General features: G+C 43.8%; 1 protein-coding gene across 1 annotated transcript in view; it reads right to left on the bottom strand.

The window, feature by feature from the left end:
• Positions 1-19,701, bottom strand: part of LOC139764428 (uncharacterized) — a 203,067-nt gene that overhangs the window by 132,808 nt on the left and 50,558 nt on the right. The window contains exons 3-6 of the mRNA XM_071690980.1: positions 17,984-18,098; positions 17,459-17,479; positions 4,937-5,066; positions 658-782 (exon numbers count right to left, since the gene is read on the bottom strand). Coding sequence (XP_071547081.1) covers positions 658-782; positions 4,937-5,066; positions 17,459-17,479; positions 17,984-18,098 — 391 coding nt within the window. The remainder of the gene's footprint in view (positions 1-657; positions 783-4,936; positions 5,067-17,458; positions 17,480-17,983; positions 18,099-19,701) is intronic.

Genomic DNA, 19,701 nt, shown 5'->3' with positions numbered 1-19,701 from the left:
ACAAGAGAGAAATATAACAGTCAGTTGATGTACATCGAAGAGACGAAGAGACGATGTACATCAACTGACTGTTATATTTCTCTCTTGTGTCTCCCCTGATGATGTGATTATTACACGAAAGTGCACTTGGGAACTTTTCGTGTTTCATTTTCCCCGTGGACTCATAGGAATATCTTGGTCACGCGCAAAATTGTGATCCTTTCCAACATATATATATATATATATATATATATATATATATATATATATATATATATATATATATATATATATATATATACTGAGATTAAGCCACTCATTATAAGAGAATTGATTTCTATTGTCCCACAATAGTTCTGGGTCACTTGCAAGCCCTTCTCAGCCGAGATGAACAATGCTAGGGATGAGGAACGAAATATGGACAAGGGACTGTTGAGAATGGGTCATCGACCGTCCCAAATTGGAATGGAACAATACAGATCGATCGATCAACTAGGTGTGGCATTAATCTACAGGTGATTATAAGCGAGTTTATCATTATTATAAATAGGGTTGTTGATAATGAAGTTGGTTTCGATAAAAGAAAATGAGGGAGAAGGGGAGAAGTATAATAGTTTGGTCACCCCTATTAGCCATCCCAGGTGACGTGAAAAATGTTTAGATTTTAATATGCCTGACCTTGATCCTCTGGTCTTGGGTCATGGAAGACGAGAGTTCCTTCGCCATCTATCATCTCCACGCGTCCTGTTCCCTCCTCCTCCTCTTCGAGGTCAAAGACCTCTCCATCCTTCAACCAGGAATAACTGAAAGAAGAAGAGAGAAAAGTCATTCGTGATCCATTACGTCAATTGAACGAGGGATAAATAAGATTAATCAGGGTTTATTATAGCAGGTGAAATCTATCAGAAAGGTCTTAGTGAAGTGAGAGGGATTAATATGATTAATCAGAGCTTATTCTATCAGGTGAAATCTATCAGAAAGGACCTAGTGAAGTGAGAGGGATTAATATGATTAATCAGAGCCTATTCTATCAAGTGAAATCTATCAGAAAGGTCCTAGTGAAGTGAGAGGGATTAATATGATTAATCAGGGCTTATTCTATCAGGTGAAATCTATCAGGAAGGTCCTGATGAAGTGAGAGGGATTAATATGATTAATCAAAGCTTATTCTATCAAGCGACATTTACAGATTAATGATTAAGAGTGGATTAAGGTAAGAAGAAAGAAAAGTAATTCGTGATCCATTACGTAAACTTAGCGAGGGATTAATAAGATTAATCAGGGTTTATTCTATTAGGTGGAATATATCAGGAGGGTCCTAGTGAAATGAGAGGGATTAATATGATTAATCAGTGCTTATTCTATCAGGCGACATTTACAGATAAATGATTAAGAGTGGATTAAGGTAAGTTATGATCATGGTAATGGACATTTATAGATTAATTATTAAGTGTGGATTAAGGTAATTTATGATTATGGTAATGTCTTGAATGCTAAAGGTGATTATCATTTAATGGATACATCTTAAAAGTTAAGTAATTACTTAATGGATATATCTTAAAAGTTAAGTAAGTAATTACGAGAAATATATGTCCAAAGGTTACATTCATTTGTATGGAAGTCAAACAAGCAAATAAAAAAAAACAAATAAAATGTTTTTGTGGTATTTCAAGTTAAAAACGAAGAAAAGGATTTAGATGAGGAGGAAGGCAAGTCTTTGTTACACGAAAATGCACTTGGGAATTTATCGTGTTTCATTCTCCTGTGGACTCGTAGGAATATACTTGATCACGCGCAAAATTGTGATCCTCTTCAATATATATATATATATATGTATATATATATATATATATATATATATATATATATATATATATATATATATATATATATATATATTTTTTTTTTTTTTTCATACTATTCGCCATTTCCCGCGATAGCGAGGTAGCGTTAAGAACAGAGGACTGGGCCTTTGAGGGAATATCCTCACCTGGCCCCCTTCTCTGTTCCTTCTTTTGGAAAAAAAAAAAAAAAAAAAAAAAAACGAGAGGGGAGGATTTCCAGCCCCCCGCTCCCTTCCCTTTTAGTCGCCTTCTACGACACGCAGGGAATACGTGGGAAGTATTCTTTCTCCCCTATCCCCAGGGATAATATATATATATATATATATATATATATATATATATATATATATATATATATATATATATATATATATATATATATATATATATATATATATATATATATTCCTATGAGTCCACGGGGAAAATGAAACACGATAAGTTCCCAAGTGCACTTTCGTGTAATAATCACATCATCAGGGGAGACACAAGAGAGAAATATGACAGTCAGTTGATATACAACGAAGAGACGAAGCTAGGACGCCATTTGGTAAACATGTGATATTGGCTGATACAGACGAATAGACTTAAAGTTTATATCACGTTATAAGATCAAGTGGTTTGAGCAGTGTTAACTGATATCAGATACTTCTGAACCAGGACATGATAAATTCCTTGTTTTGTAGCGTTTTTTTTTTTTTAAACATTAAGAATTAAAGTGAAATATTCATGGAATTTGCCGCAGAATTTAAACACGAAGATATTTTCGTAAACCAAACAATTTGTGGCTTGAGTTTGAGATGTGAATATTGTAAACACCGATATGCGAAAAAGTTCATTTGTTGGTATTGGATTAAAGTCTCGGAACATAGTATCGGATCAAGGTATCAAACCGAGGCATCGGAACAAGATATCGAACTAAGATAAGAAATTGATATACGAAATCATAACTTTGGGATCAAGTTGATAGATCATACTTCACCAAGACATCCAAACTCCCTTTCTACCATATCTTTCTATTTCCATTCCTCTTCCCCTTCCCGCCTCTTATAAGCATTTCTTCAATCGGATGTCCAATCCTTTCTCGACCCCACAGCTCCAACTGTAGCGTGTCTCCAGGTCCCACCACAGGTGTGTATATATCCTAGCTATAGCATGTCTCCAGGTCCAACAAGGGTGTGTATATATCCCAGCTATAACATGTCTCCAGGTCCCACCACAGGTGTGTATATATCCCAGCTATAGCATGTCTCCAGGTCCACCACAGGTGTGTATATATCCCAGCTATAACATGTCTCCAGGTCCCACCACAGGTGTGTATATATCCCAGCTATAGCATGTCTCCAGGTCCACCACAGGTGTGTATATATCCCAGCTATAACATGTCTCCAGGTCCCACCACAGGTGTGTATATATCCCAACTATAGCATGTCTCCAGGTCCACCACAGGTGTGTATATATCCCAGCTATAGCATGTCTCCAGGTCCACCACAGGTGTGTATATATCCCAGCTATAACATGTCTCCAGGTCCCACCACAGGTGTGTATATATCCCAGCTATAGCATGTCTCCAGGTCCACCACAGGTGTGTATATATCCCAGCTATAGCATGTCTCCAGGTCCCACCACAGGTGTGTATATATCCCAACTATAGCATGTCTCCAGGTCCCACCACAGATGTGTATATATCCCAGCTATAGAAAAGCCCCCCACACCACCTGTGTTTCTACATAGCCAAGCCACCCCCCCCCCCCAACGCCACCTGTGTTTCTATTACCAGCTCCCAACCTGACCCACCCCAACCTGACCAACCCGAACAACCTGACCCACCCCAACCTGACCCACCCCAACTTGACCCACCCTCAACCTGACCCACCCCAACTAGACCCATCCCAACCTGACCCACCCCAACCTGACCCACCCCAACCTGACCCACCACAACCTGACCCACCCCAACTTCACCCACCCTCAACCTGACCCACCCGAACAACCTGACCCACCCCAACCTGACCACTCCCAACCTGACCCACCCCAACTTGATCCACCCCAACTTGACCCACCCAACATGACCCACCCCAACCTGACCCACCCCAACCTGACCCATCCCAACCTGATCCACCCCAACTTGACCCACCCCAACTTGACCCACCCTCAACCTGACCCACCCCAATCTGACCCACCCCAACCTGACCCACCCCAACCTGACCCACCCCAACTTGACCCACCCTCAACCTGACCCACCCCAACTTGACCCACCCTCAACCTGACCCACCCCAACCTGACCCACCCGAACAACCTGACCCACCCCAACTTGACCCACCCTCAACCTGACCTTTTTTAATTACCAATTTTGATATTCTACTAAATCTTACTCAGGATCAAGAATATCATGTTCAACCAAAATATTCCTATACGCGAAAAGTCAACCTTAGAATATTACTATATGCAGAACGTTCAACCCAAAAATATTCATATACGCAAAAAAGTTTAACCCAAAAATATTCATGTACGCGAGACGTTCAGCCCAAAAATATTCCTATACGCGATGCGTTCAGCCCAAAAAAATGTCTATACGCGAAACGTTCAACCCCCAAAAATTCCTATACGCGAAACGCTCGACCCAAAAATATTCTCTACGCGATGCGTTCAACCAAAAGATATTCATATACGCAAGATTTTCAACCAGGATGATATTCTGTAGAAGACACTCGCAACCAGAATATTACTCATATATGAGTAACTTGTCAACCCAAAATAAACTTAAATTTTAATTTATTCCAAAAAATCACTTTTGTAATTGTGACTGACTAATGACCTTTTAGTTATCATGAGTATAGAAAACGGTGATGGGGAGGGTAACTTACCTTGGTAGACGGTGATGGGGAGAGTGACTGGCCTTGGTAGACGGTGATGGGTGAGGGGAGTAACTGACCATAGTATACAGTAATGGGGAGAGTAACTGACCATAGTATACAGTAATGGGGAGAGTAACTAACCATAGTATACAGTAATGGGGAGAGTAACTGACCATAGTATACAGTAATGGGGAGAGTAACTGACCATAGTATACAGTAATGGGGAGAGTAACTGACCTTAGGGGGAGAGTAACTGACCTTGGTAGAGGAAGGGCCTCAGCGCGGCAGGGCAGCGTGAAGGGCTCCGGCAGCTGGTCGGGGTCATGGGTCACCGTGTACAAGACCTCTCCCTTGGGCGGCTGCGTCTCCAGCAGGGGCGGTATGGTCACTGTCGGAAGGAGGAAGGAGGAAGAGGAAGGAGGAGGAAGAGGAGGAGGAAGAAGAAGACCTTCGTCAGGAGCTGCTGCGTCAGTAGTCATCAACGCCCTTAGATATACCCCCCCCCCCCCCCCGACGCCCCCCCTCACTCCACCACACATTGACCACACGTCTACCACAACACTCTTGCTGCCACACACATAACTCGGTTTGGTCACCGCAACAGAGGATTTGATCCCACAACAGAGGATTTGATTCCACAACAGAGGATTTGATTCCACAGCAGAGGATTTGATCCACAACAGAGGATTTGATCCACAACAGAGGATTTGATTCCACAACAGAGGATTTGATTCCACAACAGAGGATTTGATTCCACAAGAGGATTTGATTCCACAACAGAGGATTTGATTCCACAGCAGAGGATTTGATCCACAACAGAGGATTTGATCCCACAACAGAGGATTTGATTCCACAACAGAGGATTTGATTCCACAACAGAGGATTTGATTCCACAACAGAGGATTTGATCCCACAACAGAGGATTTGATTCCACAACAGAGGATTTGATTCCACAACAGAGGATTTGATTCCACAAGAGGATTTGATTCCACAGCAGAGGATTTGATCCACAACAGAGGATTTGATCCCACAACAGAGGATTTGATCCCACAACAGAGGATTTGATTCCACAACAGAGGATTTGATTCCACAAGAGGATTTGATTCCACAGCAGAGGATTTGATTCCACAACAGAGGATTTGATCCCACAACAGAGGATTTGATCCACAACAGAGGATTTGATCCCACAACAGAGGATTTGATTCCACAACAGAGGATTTGATTCCACAACAGAGGATTTGATTCCACAAGAGGATTTGATTCCACAGCAGAGGATTTGATCCACAACAGAGGATTTGATCCCACAACAGAGGATTTGATCCCACAACAGAGGATTTGATTCCACAACAGAGGATTTGATTCCACAAGAGGATTTGATTCCACAACAGAGGATTTGATTCCACAGCAGAGGATTTGATCCACAACAGAGGATTTGATCCCACAACAGAGGATTTGATTCCACAACAGAGGATTTGATTCCACAACAGAGGATTTGATTCCACAACAGAGGATTTGATTCCACAAGAGGATTTAATTCCACAACAGAGGATTTGATTCCACAACAGAGGATTTAATTCCACAACAGAGGATTTCATTCCACAACAGAGGATTTAATTCCACAACAGGGCATTTGATTTCACAACAGAGAATTTGATTCCACAACAGAGGATTCAGCAACATAACATGGGATTCAGTACCACAACAGAGGATTTAACTCCACAACGGAAGATTCAGCACCACAACAGGGGATTCAATTCCACAACAGAGGATTCAGTGCTACAACAAGAGGTTAAGTACCACAACATAGGATTCAATTCCACAACAGGGGATTCAATTCCATAATAGAGGATTCAGTTCTACAACAGAGGATTCAATACCACAATAGAGGATTCAACTCATAAACGGAGGATTCAGTTCCACTACAGAGGATTCAGGAGTATAACAGAGGATTCAATTCTACAACAAAGGATTCAATTCTACAACAGAGGATTCAGGAGTATAATAGAGGATTCATTTCCACAACAGAGGATTCAGTTCCACAACAGAGGATTCAATTCTACGACAGAGGATTCAGTTCCGCAACAGAGGATTCAGTTCTACAACAGAGGATTCAGTTCCACAACAGAGGATTCAGTTCCACAACAGAGGATTCAATTCTACAACAGTGGATTCAGTTCCACAACTGAGGATTCAGTTCCACAACAGAGGATTCAGTTCCACAATAGAGGATTCAATTCCACAACAGAGGATTCAGTTCCACAACAGAGGATTCAGTTCCACAACAGAGGATTCAGGAGTATAGCAGATGACAAATGGCTGAAAAGAATCGTAGTAACCCTTGATAACCCTCGAAGTCTCGAGGGCACCATTATTACCAGCTCATGAGGGAGAGAGGTGTGAGGATGCCATGAAACTGACTGAAGTACATCTAGAGGTCATGAGGATGCCTCATGATGGAACTAGGACAGCACACAGATCTCATGAATGTGGCGGAACCTTACTATCTATAGTCATCGAGTGAGTGGAGAGACCTTATCAAGGTCATGTTGATTAACTGATTAAGTTACTGACGTAGGATAAGGAGCAACACCTTAAGAAGAATAGGTACGAGTGGGTGGACTCTGTGTACTTCTTGGTCTGCCAGGAAGAAAGACTTTGACACTATCCATTACATATGGACTTGCCAGAAAGCCTGTGACACCGTTCTTCGTAGATGGATAACCAGAAAGCCTTTGACACTGTCCTCTACAGATGGACTGCCAGGAAGCCTTTGACACCTTCCTCCACAGATGGATGACCGGTAAGACTTTGACACTATCCATTACATATGGACTTGCCAGAAAGCCTGTGACACCGTTCTTCGTAGATGGATAACCAGAAAGCCTTTGACACTGGCCTCTACAGATGGACTGCCAGGAAGCCTTTGACACCTTCCTCCACAGATGGATGACCAGTAAGACTTTGACACTATCCATTACATATGGACTTGCCAGAAAGCCTGTGACACCGTCCTCCGTAGATGGATAACCAGAAAGCCTTTGACACTGTCCTCTACAGATGGACTGCCAGAAAGCCTTTGACACCTTCCTCCACAGATGGATGACCAGTAAGACTTTGACACTATCCATTACATATGGACTTGACAGAAAGCCTGTGACACCGTCCTCCGTAGATGGATAACAAGAAAGCCTTTGACACTGTCCTCTACAGATGGACTACCAGAAAGCCTTTGACATCATCCTTTGACTGATGATGAAAAAGCTATACTACCAAGCTAGGATCACTGCAATCTGGTCAGTTTAAATAAGTCAGTTCCTCTGATCAGTGTAAATAATTTAGTAGAAGGGTTCGAATCGTAATTAGATATATGTTTGGAAATGTTATCGATATAATATCACTAATAAGTGGTTCAGGGTTGTAACACAGATATATTTGGAAATGTTGTTAACAATATGATTATACTAATAAGTGGTTCAGGGTTGTAACACAGATATATTTGGAGATGTTGTTAACAATATAATTATACTAATAAGTGGTTCAGGGTTGTAACACAGATATATTTGGAGATGTTGTTAACAATATAATTATACTAATAAGTGGTTCAGGGTTGTAACAACCTCCAAGGCGACCATGACGGGCCCCAGGACTTGGAAGAGATACAACTGATAAGATTCGACACAGAAGAAAAAGACGTCAAGTGATTAAAGTGGGAAGCCAATGCAATTGAGACCAGATTATGAGGTATTGCCTCTCAGGGATCTTACCCCCCCTTGTGGAATGGACTCTCTCTGTGTGTGTATATATAACATGACCAAGTACACACACACACACACACACACACACACACACATACACACACGGACAGACAGACAGACACAGACAGACAAATACACTTAAAGATAAAGAAATGTGATGCAATCAGACATGCAGAAACGAATGCAAGCAAGCATGCAAGAACAGTCATTCACACACACACACACACACACACACACACACACACACACACACACACACACACACACACACACACACACACAACAAATACACACCTTGCAAAAAATATCATCATCAATTTCTCATGCCATTCATCACCATCAATTACTCATACCATTCATCACCATCAATTACTCATGTCATGCATCACCATCAATTACTCATATTATTCATCACGATCAATTACTTATACCACTCATCAACATCAATTACTCATACCACTCATCACCATCAAGTACTCATACCATTCATCACCATCAATTACTCACCATTCATCACCATCAATTACTCATATTACTCATCACCATCAATTACTCACACCATTTATCACCATCAATTACTCACCATTCATCACCATCAATTACTCACACCATTCATCACCATCAATTACTCACCATTCATCACCATCAATTACTCATATTACTCATCATCATCAATTACTCACACCATTCATCACCATCAATTACTCACCATTCATCACCATCAATTACTCATACCATTCATCACCATCAATTACTCACACCATTCATCACCATCAATTACTCACCATTCATCACCATCAATTACTCATATTACTCATCATCATCAATTACTCATAACATCAGGGGACACAATGCTTCACAAAGTCAATACAACAACTGATCAAGACATCTTGCTCACATCATAAGAAAAAGAAAACACATTTATCTTTTTTTAAATAAAACTACTATCTATTAGCATGCAGCTTAGCGTACTCACTACAAAAGATAAGCTTAAGCTTAAGGTCACATGATGGATGAATATCATGTCAAAATAGACTGAGCTTAAAGGTAATATGATGAATAAATATCATATGAGTCCATATTGGAAATAGATATCATATGAGTCCATATTGGAAATAGATATCATCTGAGTCCATATTGGAAATAGATATCATATGAGTCCATATTGGAAATAGATATCATACGAGTCCATATTGGAAATAGATATCATACGAGTCCATATTGGAAATAGATATCATACGAGTCCATATTGGAAATAGATATCATATGAGTTCATATTGGAAATAGATGTCATATGAGTCCATATTGGAAATAGATATCATATGAGTCCATATTGGAAATGGACACAGACATATCTATCGTCTGTCTGTCTGTCCGTACCACGTTCACAAGTGCATGTTAACGACCGTAAACTACCCTCCTCCCGCTCATTTGACATCATTTCCCACGACAATGATTTGCAGGGGGCACCTCTCTAACCTCCCAGCCCCGGTGCCCCTGGTCTACAACCCGGCTGCTCAATAAGGGCTAATGTTGTAGGGCCAAGTACAACACGCCCCCCCCCCCCCCTTGACTAGAAACAACACCACAAATATTGTGAAGCCTGTCTGTTAACCTGTCTGTTATCCTGTCTTATCTTTGTTATCCTGTCTGTTTGTCTGTCTGTTTGTCTGTCTGTTGACCTGTCTGTTAGCCTGTCTGTTAACTTGTCTGTTAAACTGTCTGTCAACTTGTCTGTTTGCCTGTCTGTTTAACTGTCTGTCAACTTGTCTGTTTGTCTGTCTGTTTAACTGTCAACTTGTCTGTTTGCCTGTCTGTTTAACTGTCTGTTAACCTGTCTTATCCTTTTATTAACCTGTCTTTTAAACTGTCTGTCTGTCTGTTAGCCTGTCTGTTAGCCTGCCTGTTAACCTGTCTGTTAGCCAGTCTGTTAACCTGTCTGTTTGTCTGTCTGTTTGTCTGTCTGTTAACCTGTCTGTTACCCTGTCTGTGCGCATGCATACAGAACGTCTGTTCCCGTCTCGTAATGTCTGTTCCTCTCTCTCTCTCTCTCTCTCTCTCTCTCTCTCTCTCTCTCTCTCTCTCTCTCTCTCTCTCTCTCTCTCTCTCTCTCGTTTGAAAATAAGGATATCAAGTCGCAATGTATATATCTTTTTTAGCCCAGCAACGATAACCAATAATACGAAAAATATATATAAAAATATATATAAAAATATATATATAAAAAGTGTAGGAGCTAACGAACAACCTTGCTGGTGTTGTGAATTGTCACATGGGTTGTGATGTTTCGAGGTGGTCGAGGTTGTGATGTGTGGTGGCCGAGGTTGTGATGTGTGGTGGCCGAGGTTGTGATGTTTCGAGGTGGTCGAGGTTGTGATGTGTGGTGGCCGAGGTTGTGATGTGTGGTGGCCGAGGTTGTGATGTGTGGTGGCCGAGGTTGTGATGTGTGGTGGCCGAGGTTGTGATGTGTGGTGGCCCTGGTTGTGATGTGTGGTGGCCGAGGTTGTGATGTGTGGTGGCCGAGGTTGTGATGTGTGGTGGCCGAGGTTGTGATGTGTGGTGGCCGAGGTTGTGATGTGTGGTCGCCCTGGTTGTGATGTGTGGTGGCCGAGGTTGTGATGTGTGGTGGCCGGGGTTGTGATGTGTGGTGGCCGAGGTTGTGATCTGTGGTGGCCGAGGTTGTGATGTGTGGTGGCCCTGGTTGTGATGTGTGGTGGCCCTGGTTGTGATGTGTGGTGGCCGAGGTTGTGATGTGTGGTGGCCCTGGTTGTGATGTGTGGTGGCCCTGGTTGTGATGTGTGGTGGCCCTGGTTGTGATGTGTGGTGGCCGAGGTTGTGATGTGTGGTGGCCGAGGTTGTGATGTGTGGTGGCCGAGGTTGTGATGTGTGGTGGCCGGGGTTGTGATGTGTGGTGACCGAGGTTGTGATGTGTGGTGGCCGAGGTTGTGATGTGTGGTGGCCCTGGTTGTGATGTGTGGTGGCCGAGGTTGTGATGTGTGGTGGCCGAGGTTGTGATGTGTGGTGGCCCTGGTTGTGATGTGTGGTGGCCCTGGTTGTGATGTGTGGTGGCCGAGGTTGTGATATGTGGTCGCCCTGGTTGTGATGTGTGGTGGCCGAGGTTGTGATGTGTGGTGGCCCTGGTTGTGATGTGTGGTGGCCCTGGTTGTGATGTGTGGTGGCCCTGGTTGTGATGTGTGGTGGCCGAGGTTGTGATGTGTGGTGGCCGAGGTTGTGATGTGTGGTGGCCGAGGTTGTGATGTGTGGTGGCCGGGGTTGTGATGTGTGGTGGCCGAGGTTGTGATGTGTGGTGGCCGAGGTTGTGATGTGTGGTGGCCCTGGTTGTGATGTGTGGTGGCTGAGGTTGTGATGTGTGGTGGCCCTGGTTGTGATGTGTGGTGGCCCTGGTTGTGATGTGTGGTGGCCGAGGTTGTGATGTGTGGTGGCCGAGGTTGTGATGTGTGGTGGCCTTGGTTGTGATGTGTGGTGGCCGAGGTTGTGATGTTTCGAGGTGGCCGAGGTTGTGATGTGTGGTGGCCCTGGTTGTGATGTGTGGTGGCCGAGGTTGTGATGTGTGGTGGCCTTGGTTGTTGACAGTGCTCGGGCACCGCCAAGGCTGACCGTGGTGGCCTAGCTCTAGCAGACGACCCACGACCACCACAAAATAAATCTACACCAAACTTGTATTTTTATGGTTATCGCTTCAAATACATCTCCGCCGATTTCTACAACTTTTTCCTTGGATACTTTACTAATTAATCTCGTACATTACACCTCAAATGAGTACATAGGAGTACATGTGAGGGACAGATAACAGGAGACCCGTAGTTCATAACAGACATAGAATTCCAAACCAAAAGGCGATAAATGTTGATTATCGACTTGAACTATCTATCTATCAAGTCTATTTTGAGACGTATCTATAATAATCCTGCTTTCAGCCACTCTAATTGGGTAGATGATTACGTATGCAAATGATCCTGGTTGATGAGGAGGTGCCAGGCCGGGTTCGAATCCCACTGCAAGTCAAGCACTGGAAAAATGATGAACAAAGTTATATCTGTTCTGCTGATCTGTTCTGCCGTCAGAGAACATGGGGACAATAACTTTTAGTTTAAGTTAGTCTCTCCCGCCAGCCCCATAGTCCATTTTCTTTGAAGAGAAACTCTGATATTTCTTTTCTCTCTCCAGTCTCTCCCCCACCTGTGCAATCTCTACCGTCTCCCCCACCTGTGCAATCTCTACCGTCTCTCCCACCTGTGCAATCTCTACCGTCTCCCCCACCTGTGCAATCTCTACCGTCTCCCCCACCTGTGCAATCTCTACCGTCTCCCCACCTGTGCAATCTCTACCGTCTCCCCACCTGTGCAATCTCTACCGTCTCTCCCACCTGTGCAATCTCTACCGTCTCCCCACCTGTGCAATCTCTACCGTCTCCCCCACCTGTGCAATCTCTACCGTCTCCCCCACCTGTGCAATCTCTACCGTCTCTCCCACCTGTGCAATCTCTACCGTCTCCCCCACCTGTGCAATCTCTACCGTCTCCCCCACCTGTGCAATCTCTCCCGTCTCGTCACCACGGCTCAGCTGGCCACATACCTCCCATCTCCCAACATCTCTCTACACGAAACTAGTGGTGGCTGCAGACGACTGGATGTATATACATAGGGTATATACATCGAGGGTATATACGATATTCAAACAGTAATGTATATATCACTACCACAATTCCGGACATCGCTACCACAATCCCTGACATCCGCTACCACAATCCCTGATACTGCTACCACAATCCCTGACGCCGCTACCACAATCCCTGATACTGCTACCACAATCCCTGACGCCGCTACCACAATCCCTGATGTCGCTACCACAATCCCTGATGTCGCTACCACAATCCCTGATGTCGCTACCACAATCCCTGACGTCGCTACCACAATCCCTGACGTCACTACCACAATCCCTGACATTGCTACCACAATCCCTGACGTCACTACCACAATCCCTGACGTTGCTACCACAATCCCTTACATCAATCCCTCACATTGCTACCACAATCCATGACGTCGCTACCACAATCCCTGACGCCGCAACCACAATCCCTGATGTCGCTACCACAATCCCTGACGTCACTACCACAATCCCTGACATTGCTACCACAATCCCTGACGTCGCTACCACAATCCCTGACATTGCTACCACAATCCCTGACATTGCTACCACAATCCCTGACGTCGCTATCACAATCTCTGACGTCGCCACCACAATCCCTGATGTCGCTACCACAATCCCTGACATTGCTGCCACAAGCCCTGATGTCGCTACCACAATCACTGACATCACTACCACAATCCCTGACGTCACTACCACAATCCCTGACGTCGCTACCACAATCCCTGACATTGCTACCACAATCCCTGACGTCGCTACCACAATCCCTGACATCACTACCACAATCCCTGACGTCACTACCACAATCCCTGACGTCGCTACCACAATCCGTGACATTGCTACCACAATCCCTGACGTCGCTACCACAATCCCTGACATCGCCACCACAATCCCTGATGTCTCAACCACAATCCCTGACATTGCTGCCACAATCCCTGACGTCGCTACCACAATCCCTGACGTCGCTACCACAATCCCTGACATCGCCACCACAATCCCTGATGTCTCAACCACAATCCCTGACATTGCTGCCACAATCCCTGACGTCGCTACCACAATCCCTGACATTGCTACCACAATCCCTGACGTCGCTACGACAACACACACACACATACACACACACACAAAATCCACCTCCAATTTATTAACTCTTTCGCTCCCTTGTTAAGTAACTGTCCTATTGGATTATATATAGAGTGGCGATGCTGTTTTCTGTGGGGCGAGGTAGCGCCGAGAATGGATGAAGGCAAGCAAGTATATGTATATGTATGTATATTCCTATGAGTCCACGGGGAAAATGAAACATGATAAGTTCCCATGCGACTGTTTGCCAAATGGCGTCCTAGCTTCGTCTCTTCGATGTATATCAACTGACTTATATTTCTCTCTTGTGTCTCCCCTGATGATGTGATTATTACACGAAAGTGCACTTGGGAACTTATCATGTTTCATTTTCCCTGTGGACTCATAGGAATATCTCGATCACGCGCAAAATTGTGATCCTTTCCAACATGTATGTATATGTGAGTGTGTGGGCGTCTATGTATATATATGCGTGTATGATTGGATGGGTCATTCTTTGTCTGTTAACCTGACGCGGGAGACGGCCATCAAGTATAACACACACACATATATATATATATATATATATATATATATATATATATATATATATATATATATATATATATATATATATATATATATATCAGATTGGGGAAGAACAGTGTGGTTTCAGAAGTGGTAGAGGATGTGTGGATCAGGTGTTTGCTTTGAAGAATGTGTGAGAAATACTTAGAAAAACAAATGGATTTGTGTGTAGCAATTATGGATCTGGAGAATGCATATAATAGGGTAGATAGAGATGCTCTGTGGAAGGTATTAAGAATATATGGTGTGGGAGGCAAGTTGTTAGAAGCAGTGAAAAGTTTTTATACAGGATGTAAGGCATGTGTACGAGTAGGAAGTGAGGAAAGTGATTGGTTCTCATTGAATGTCGGTTTGCGGCAGGGGTGCGTGATGTCTCCGTGGTTGTTTAATTTGTTTATGGATGGGGCTGTTAGGGAGGTGAATGCAAGAGTTTTGGAGAGAGGGGCAAGCATGCAGTCTGTTGTGAATGAGAGGACTTGGGAAGTGAGTCAGTTGTTGTTCAATGATGATACAGCGCTGGCGGGTGATTCGGGTGAGAAACTGCAGAAGCTGGTGACTGAGTTTGGTAAAGTGTGTGAAAGAAGAAAGGTGAGAGTAAATGTGAATAAGAGCAAGGATATCAGGTACAGTAGGGTTGAGGGATAAGTCAATTGGACTTTAAGTTTGAATGAAGAAAAACTGGAGGAATTGAAGTGTTATAGATATCTGGGAGTGGATTTGGCAGCGGATGGAACCATGGAAGAGAAGTGAGTTACAGGGTGGGGGAGGGGGCGAAAATTCTGGGAACGTTGAAGAATGTGTGGAAGGCGAGAACATTATCTCGGAAAGGAAAAATGGGTATGCTTGAAGGAATAGTGGTTCGAACAATGTTATATGGTTGTGAGGCGTGGGCTATGGATAGAGTTGTGCGGAGGAGGATGGATGTGCTGGAAATGAGATGTTTGAGGACAATATGTGGTGTGAGGTGGTTTGATCGAGTAAGTTATGAAAGGGTAAGAAAGATGTGTGGTAATAATAAGAGTGTGGTTGAGAGAGCAGAAGAGGGTGTATTGAAATGGTTTGGGCACATGGAGAGAATGAGTGAGGAAAGATTGACCAAGAGGATGTATGTGTCGAAGGTGGAGGGAACGAGGAAATGTGGGAGACCACATCGGAGACGGAAAGATGGAGTGAAAAAGATTTTGAGCGATCTGGGCCTGAACATGCAGGAAGGTGAAAGGCATATAAGGAATAGAGTGAATTGGAGCGATGTGGTATACCGGGGTCGACGTGCTGTCAACGGATTGAACCAGGGCATGTGAAGCGTCTGGGGTAAACCATTGAAAGTTTTGTGGGGCCTGAATGTGGAAAGGAAGTTGTGGTTTCAGTGTATTATACGTGACAGCTAGAGACTGAGTGTGAACGAATGTGGCCTTTGTTGTCTTTTACTAGCTTACCTCTCGCGTGTGCGGAGGGAGGTGGTAGTCATTTCATGTGTGGCGGGGTGGCGACGGGAATGAATAAAGGCAGCAAGTGTGAATTATGTGCACGTGTATATATGTATATGTCTGTGCATGTATATATATATGTATACGGTGAAATGTATAGGTATGTATACGTGCGTATGTGGACGTGTATGTATATACATGTGCATGTGGGTGGGTTGGGCCAATCTTTCGTCTGTTTCCTTGCGCTACCTCGCTAACGCAGGAGACAGCGACAAAATATAATAAAAGAATGATGATGATAATATATATATATATATATATATATATATATATATATATATATATATATATATATATATATACACGGAAAGACATTGATAAAGGCGAAGCTTGCAAGAAAAGCAAACAGCTGCTTTCTACCACATGGAGGGAAGAGAGGCATCTTGTGGTGGTGCTACAGCAGGGGTGGAGTCCACTCTCAACTCCTCTCCTCCCGCCTGCCTCCTCCTCCTCCTCCTCCTCCTACTGCTAAGGATTAAGCCAGAGCAAAGCAAGACTCATATCATCCGCTTAGTCACTGAAGTACTTCTCCAGAAATGCCGCAGCCACAAGCCATCTTCTACGCTTTGCCCGTCCCGTAAGGCAAGACAGTGCACAAGATAATGCAATACAGTGATGGACACCATTTGAGCTGACCACATAGCAAAGTCAAGCATGCATGCAGAGAGTGTCATACACTCGGTTTTATGCATTCTTTTTTTTTACAAGACTGTACATACCAGGTGTGAGAGAGAGAAGGTCGTGTTCCAGTAACAAGAGACCCCCCAGCCACTCGCCTCTTATATAACAGTACCTACAGGCCTTCTACACCACACACGCAGACCCCCCCTTCCCCCTTTTTCTAAGACCATTCCTACAGACCATCATCTATGAGAGGCCATCCACAGTATATGTATACCTGTGAAATCTCTGACCTTATCGTCTGTTAGTCTGTACTTGTCCAAAAGTAATTGCTATTGGTTCTTATCGTGAAGTATGTAAGAGATACTAGCGCATATCAGCTTAGATGGGCTTCCAGTGGGAGTGGACTGTGGTAGGTCCACGGAGCCCTCTGTGTGTGTGTGTGTGTGTGTGTGTGTGTGTGTGTGTGTGTGTGTGTGTGTGTGTGTGTGTGTGGAGTAGAGTAGCTGGGTAGCAGCTGTGCCAGAACAAACCTTCATCTCTCACATTACCGTTACCTCTTCCTCTCCCTGTCTCTCTCTCTTTCTGTCCATTATTACCTTCTAAATCCAAAGGAGCCGCTGGGAACGAGAAAGGAGAAAGAGAAAAATGTGATATATGGGGGGTTAAGACATTCTTTTTGCAGCTATACTTTTTTTTAGTATTAATGAAAAAAATAATATCTTTGAAATTAGTTTTTAAGATTGTGATTTTTTTGGGAATGTGTGTTACTTATTGAACGAAAATTACATAAGCTAAAAAAATAATATATATACATATGACTTGGTCTTGAGGTTATTTCATACACGTAATCAAAATATCTGTAAAGAAGTTGAAAAAAAAGGTCTAAATGTTATATATATTTTTTTTGAGTCTTGCGGTAAAAAAAAAAGTTAATTTTTCTCTCTCTACATTTGATCAAATATCACATCAGCTGCTTAGTTTAGCTCTAGCCTAACACTCCTGCTCTATAACTAATGCCTGATGCCTTATGCTACTGTTATACCCTGCATGTGTGACAGGGGACTTTGTAAACACATCCCGTGCACGTGGATGCAGCCAAACTCTCCAGAGTCTTCCCCCACCTGCAGCTGTGGCCAGCGGCGCCGAACACCACGCCACGAACAGCAGCAGCAGGAGGGACACGAACGTTGGACTCATTCCTCGTCCAGGAGCGCCCATACTCGCAAAGTGGACGACCTGTTGGAGAGGAACACTGGAATGAACACCACACACAACCCAGCGTGATAACATTACCTGTTGGAGACGAATACTGGAATGAATACCACACACAACCCAGGGTGATAACACTACCTGTTGGAGAGGAACACTGGAATGAATACCACACACAACCCAGGGTGATAACACTACCTGTTGGAGAGGAACACTGGAATGAATACCACACACAACCCAGCGTGATAACACTACCTGTTGGAGACGAACACTGGAATGAATACCACACACAACCCAGCGTGATAACACTACCTGTTGGAGAGGAACACTGGAATGAATACCACACACAACCCAGCGTGATAACACTACCTGTTGGAGACGAACACTGGAATGAATACCACACACAACCCAGCGTGATAACATTACCTGTTGGAGACGAACACTGGAATGAACACCACACACAACCCAGCGTGATAACATTACCTTATATATAAATGCTGTGTCTTATACATATCTATCTCATCCCTTGTGTCTTATATCTGTCATCCCTCATGTTTCTTATCTATTTCCCTAAGATAGATGATATGACCCAGACAAGTTACGCTCTGATGATGGCTATTTCAGATGTCAGGAAGACAGACGAGGAGAAGTAGGAGGGATCATATCGGTTCATCCTCGAGTGGCCGTGTTTAACACAGAAACTGTGGGAGGCAGACACACACACACACACACACACACACACACACAACACACACACACACACACACACACACAAACACACACACACACACACACACTCACACACACACACACACATTATATATTTTTTTTTTTTTTTTGCTTTGTCGCTGTCTCCCGCGTTTGCGAGGTAGCGCAAGGAAACAGACGAAAGAAATGGCCCAACCCACCCCCATACACATGTATATACATACGTCCACACACGCAAATATACATACCTACACAGCTTTCCATGGTTTACCCCGGACGCTTCACATGCCTTGATTCAATCCACTGACAGCACGTCAACCCCTGTATACCACATCGCTCCAATTCACTCTATTCCTTGCCCTCCTTTCACCCTCCTGCATGTTCAGGCCCCGATCACACAAAATCTTTTTCACCCCATCTTTCCACCTCCAATTTGGTCTCCCTCTTCTCCTCGTTCCCTCCACCTCCGACACATATATCCTCTTGGTCAATCTTTCCTCACTCATTCTCTCCATGTGCCCAAACCATTTCAAAACACCCTCTTCTGCTCTCTCAACCACGCTCTTTTTATTTCCACACATCTCTCTTACCCTTACGTTACTTACTCGATCAAACCACCTCACACCACACATTGTCCTCAAACATCTCATTTCCAGCACATCCATCCTCCTGCGCACAACTCTATCCATAGCCCACGCCTCGCAACCATACAACATTGTTGGAACCACTATTCCTTCAAACATACCCATTTTTGTTTTCCGAGATAATGTTCTCGACTTCCACACATTCTTCAAGGCTCCCATAATTTTCGCCCCCTCCCCCACCCTATGATCCACTTCCGCTTCCATGGTTCCATCCGCTGCCAGATCCACTCCCAGATATCTAAAACACTTCACTTCCTCCAGTTTTTCTCCATTCAAAC

The sequence above is a fragment of the Panulirus ornatus genome, chromosome 50, assembly GCF_036320965.1.
Source record: "Panulirus ornatus isolate Po-2019 chromosome 50, ASM3632096v1, whole genome shotgun sequence".
Lineage (NCBI taxonomy): Eukaryota > Metazoa > Arthropoda > Malacostraca > Decapoda > Palinuridae > Panulirus > Panulirus ornatus.
This window is presented reverse-complemented; position numbering and strand designations above follow the sequence as displayed.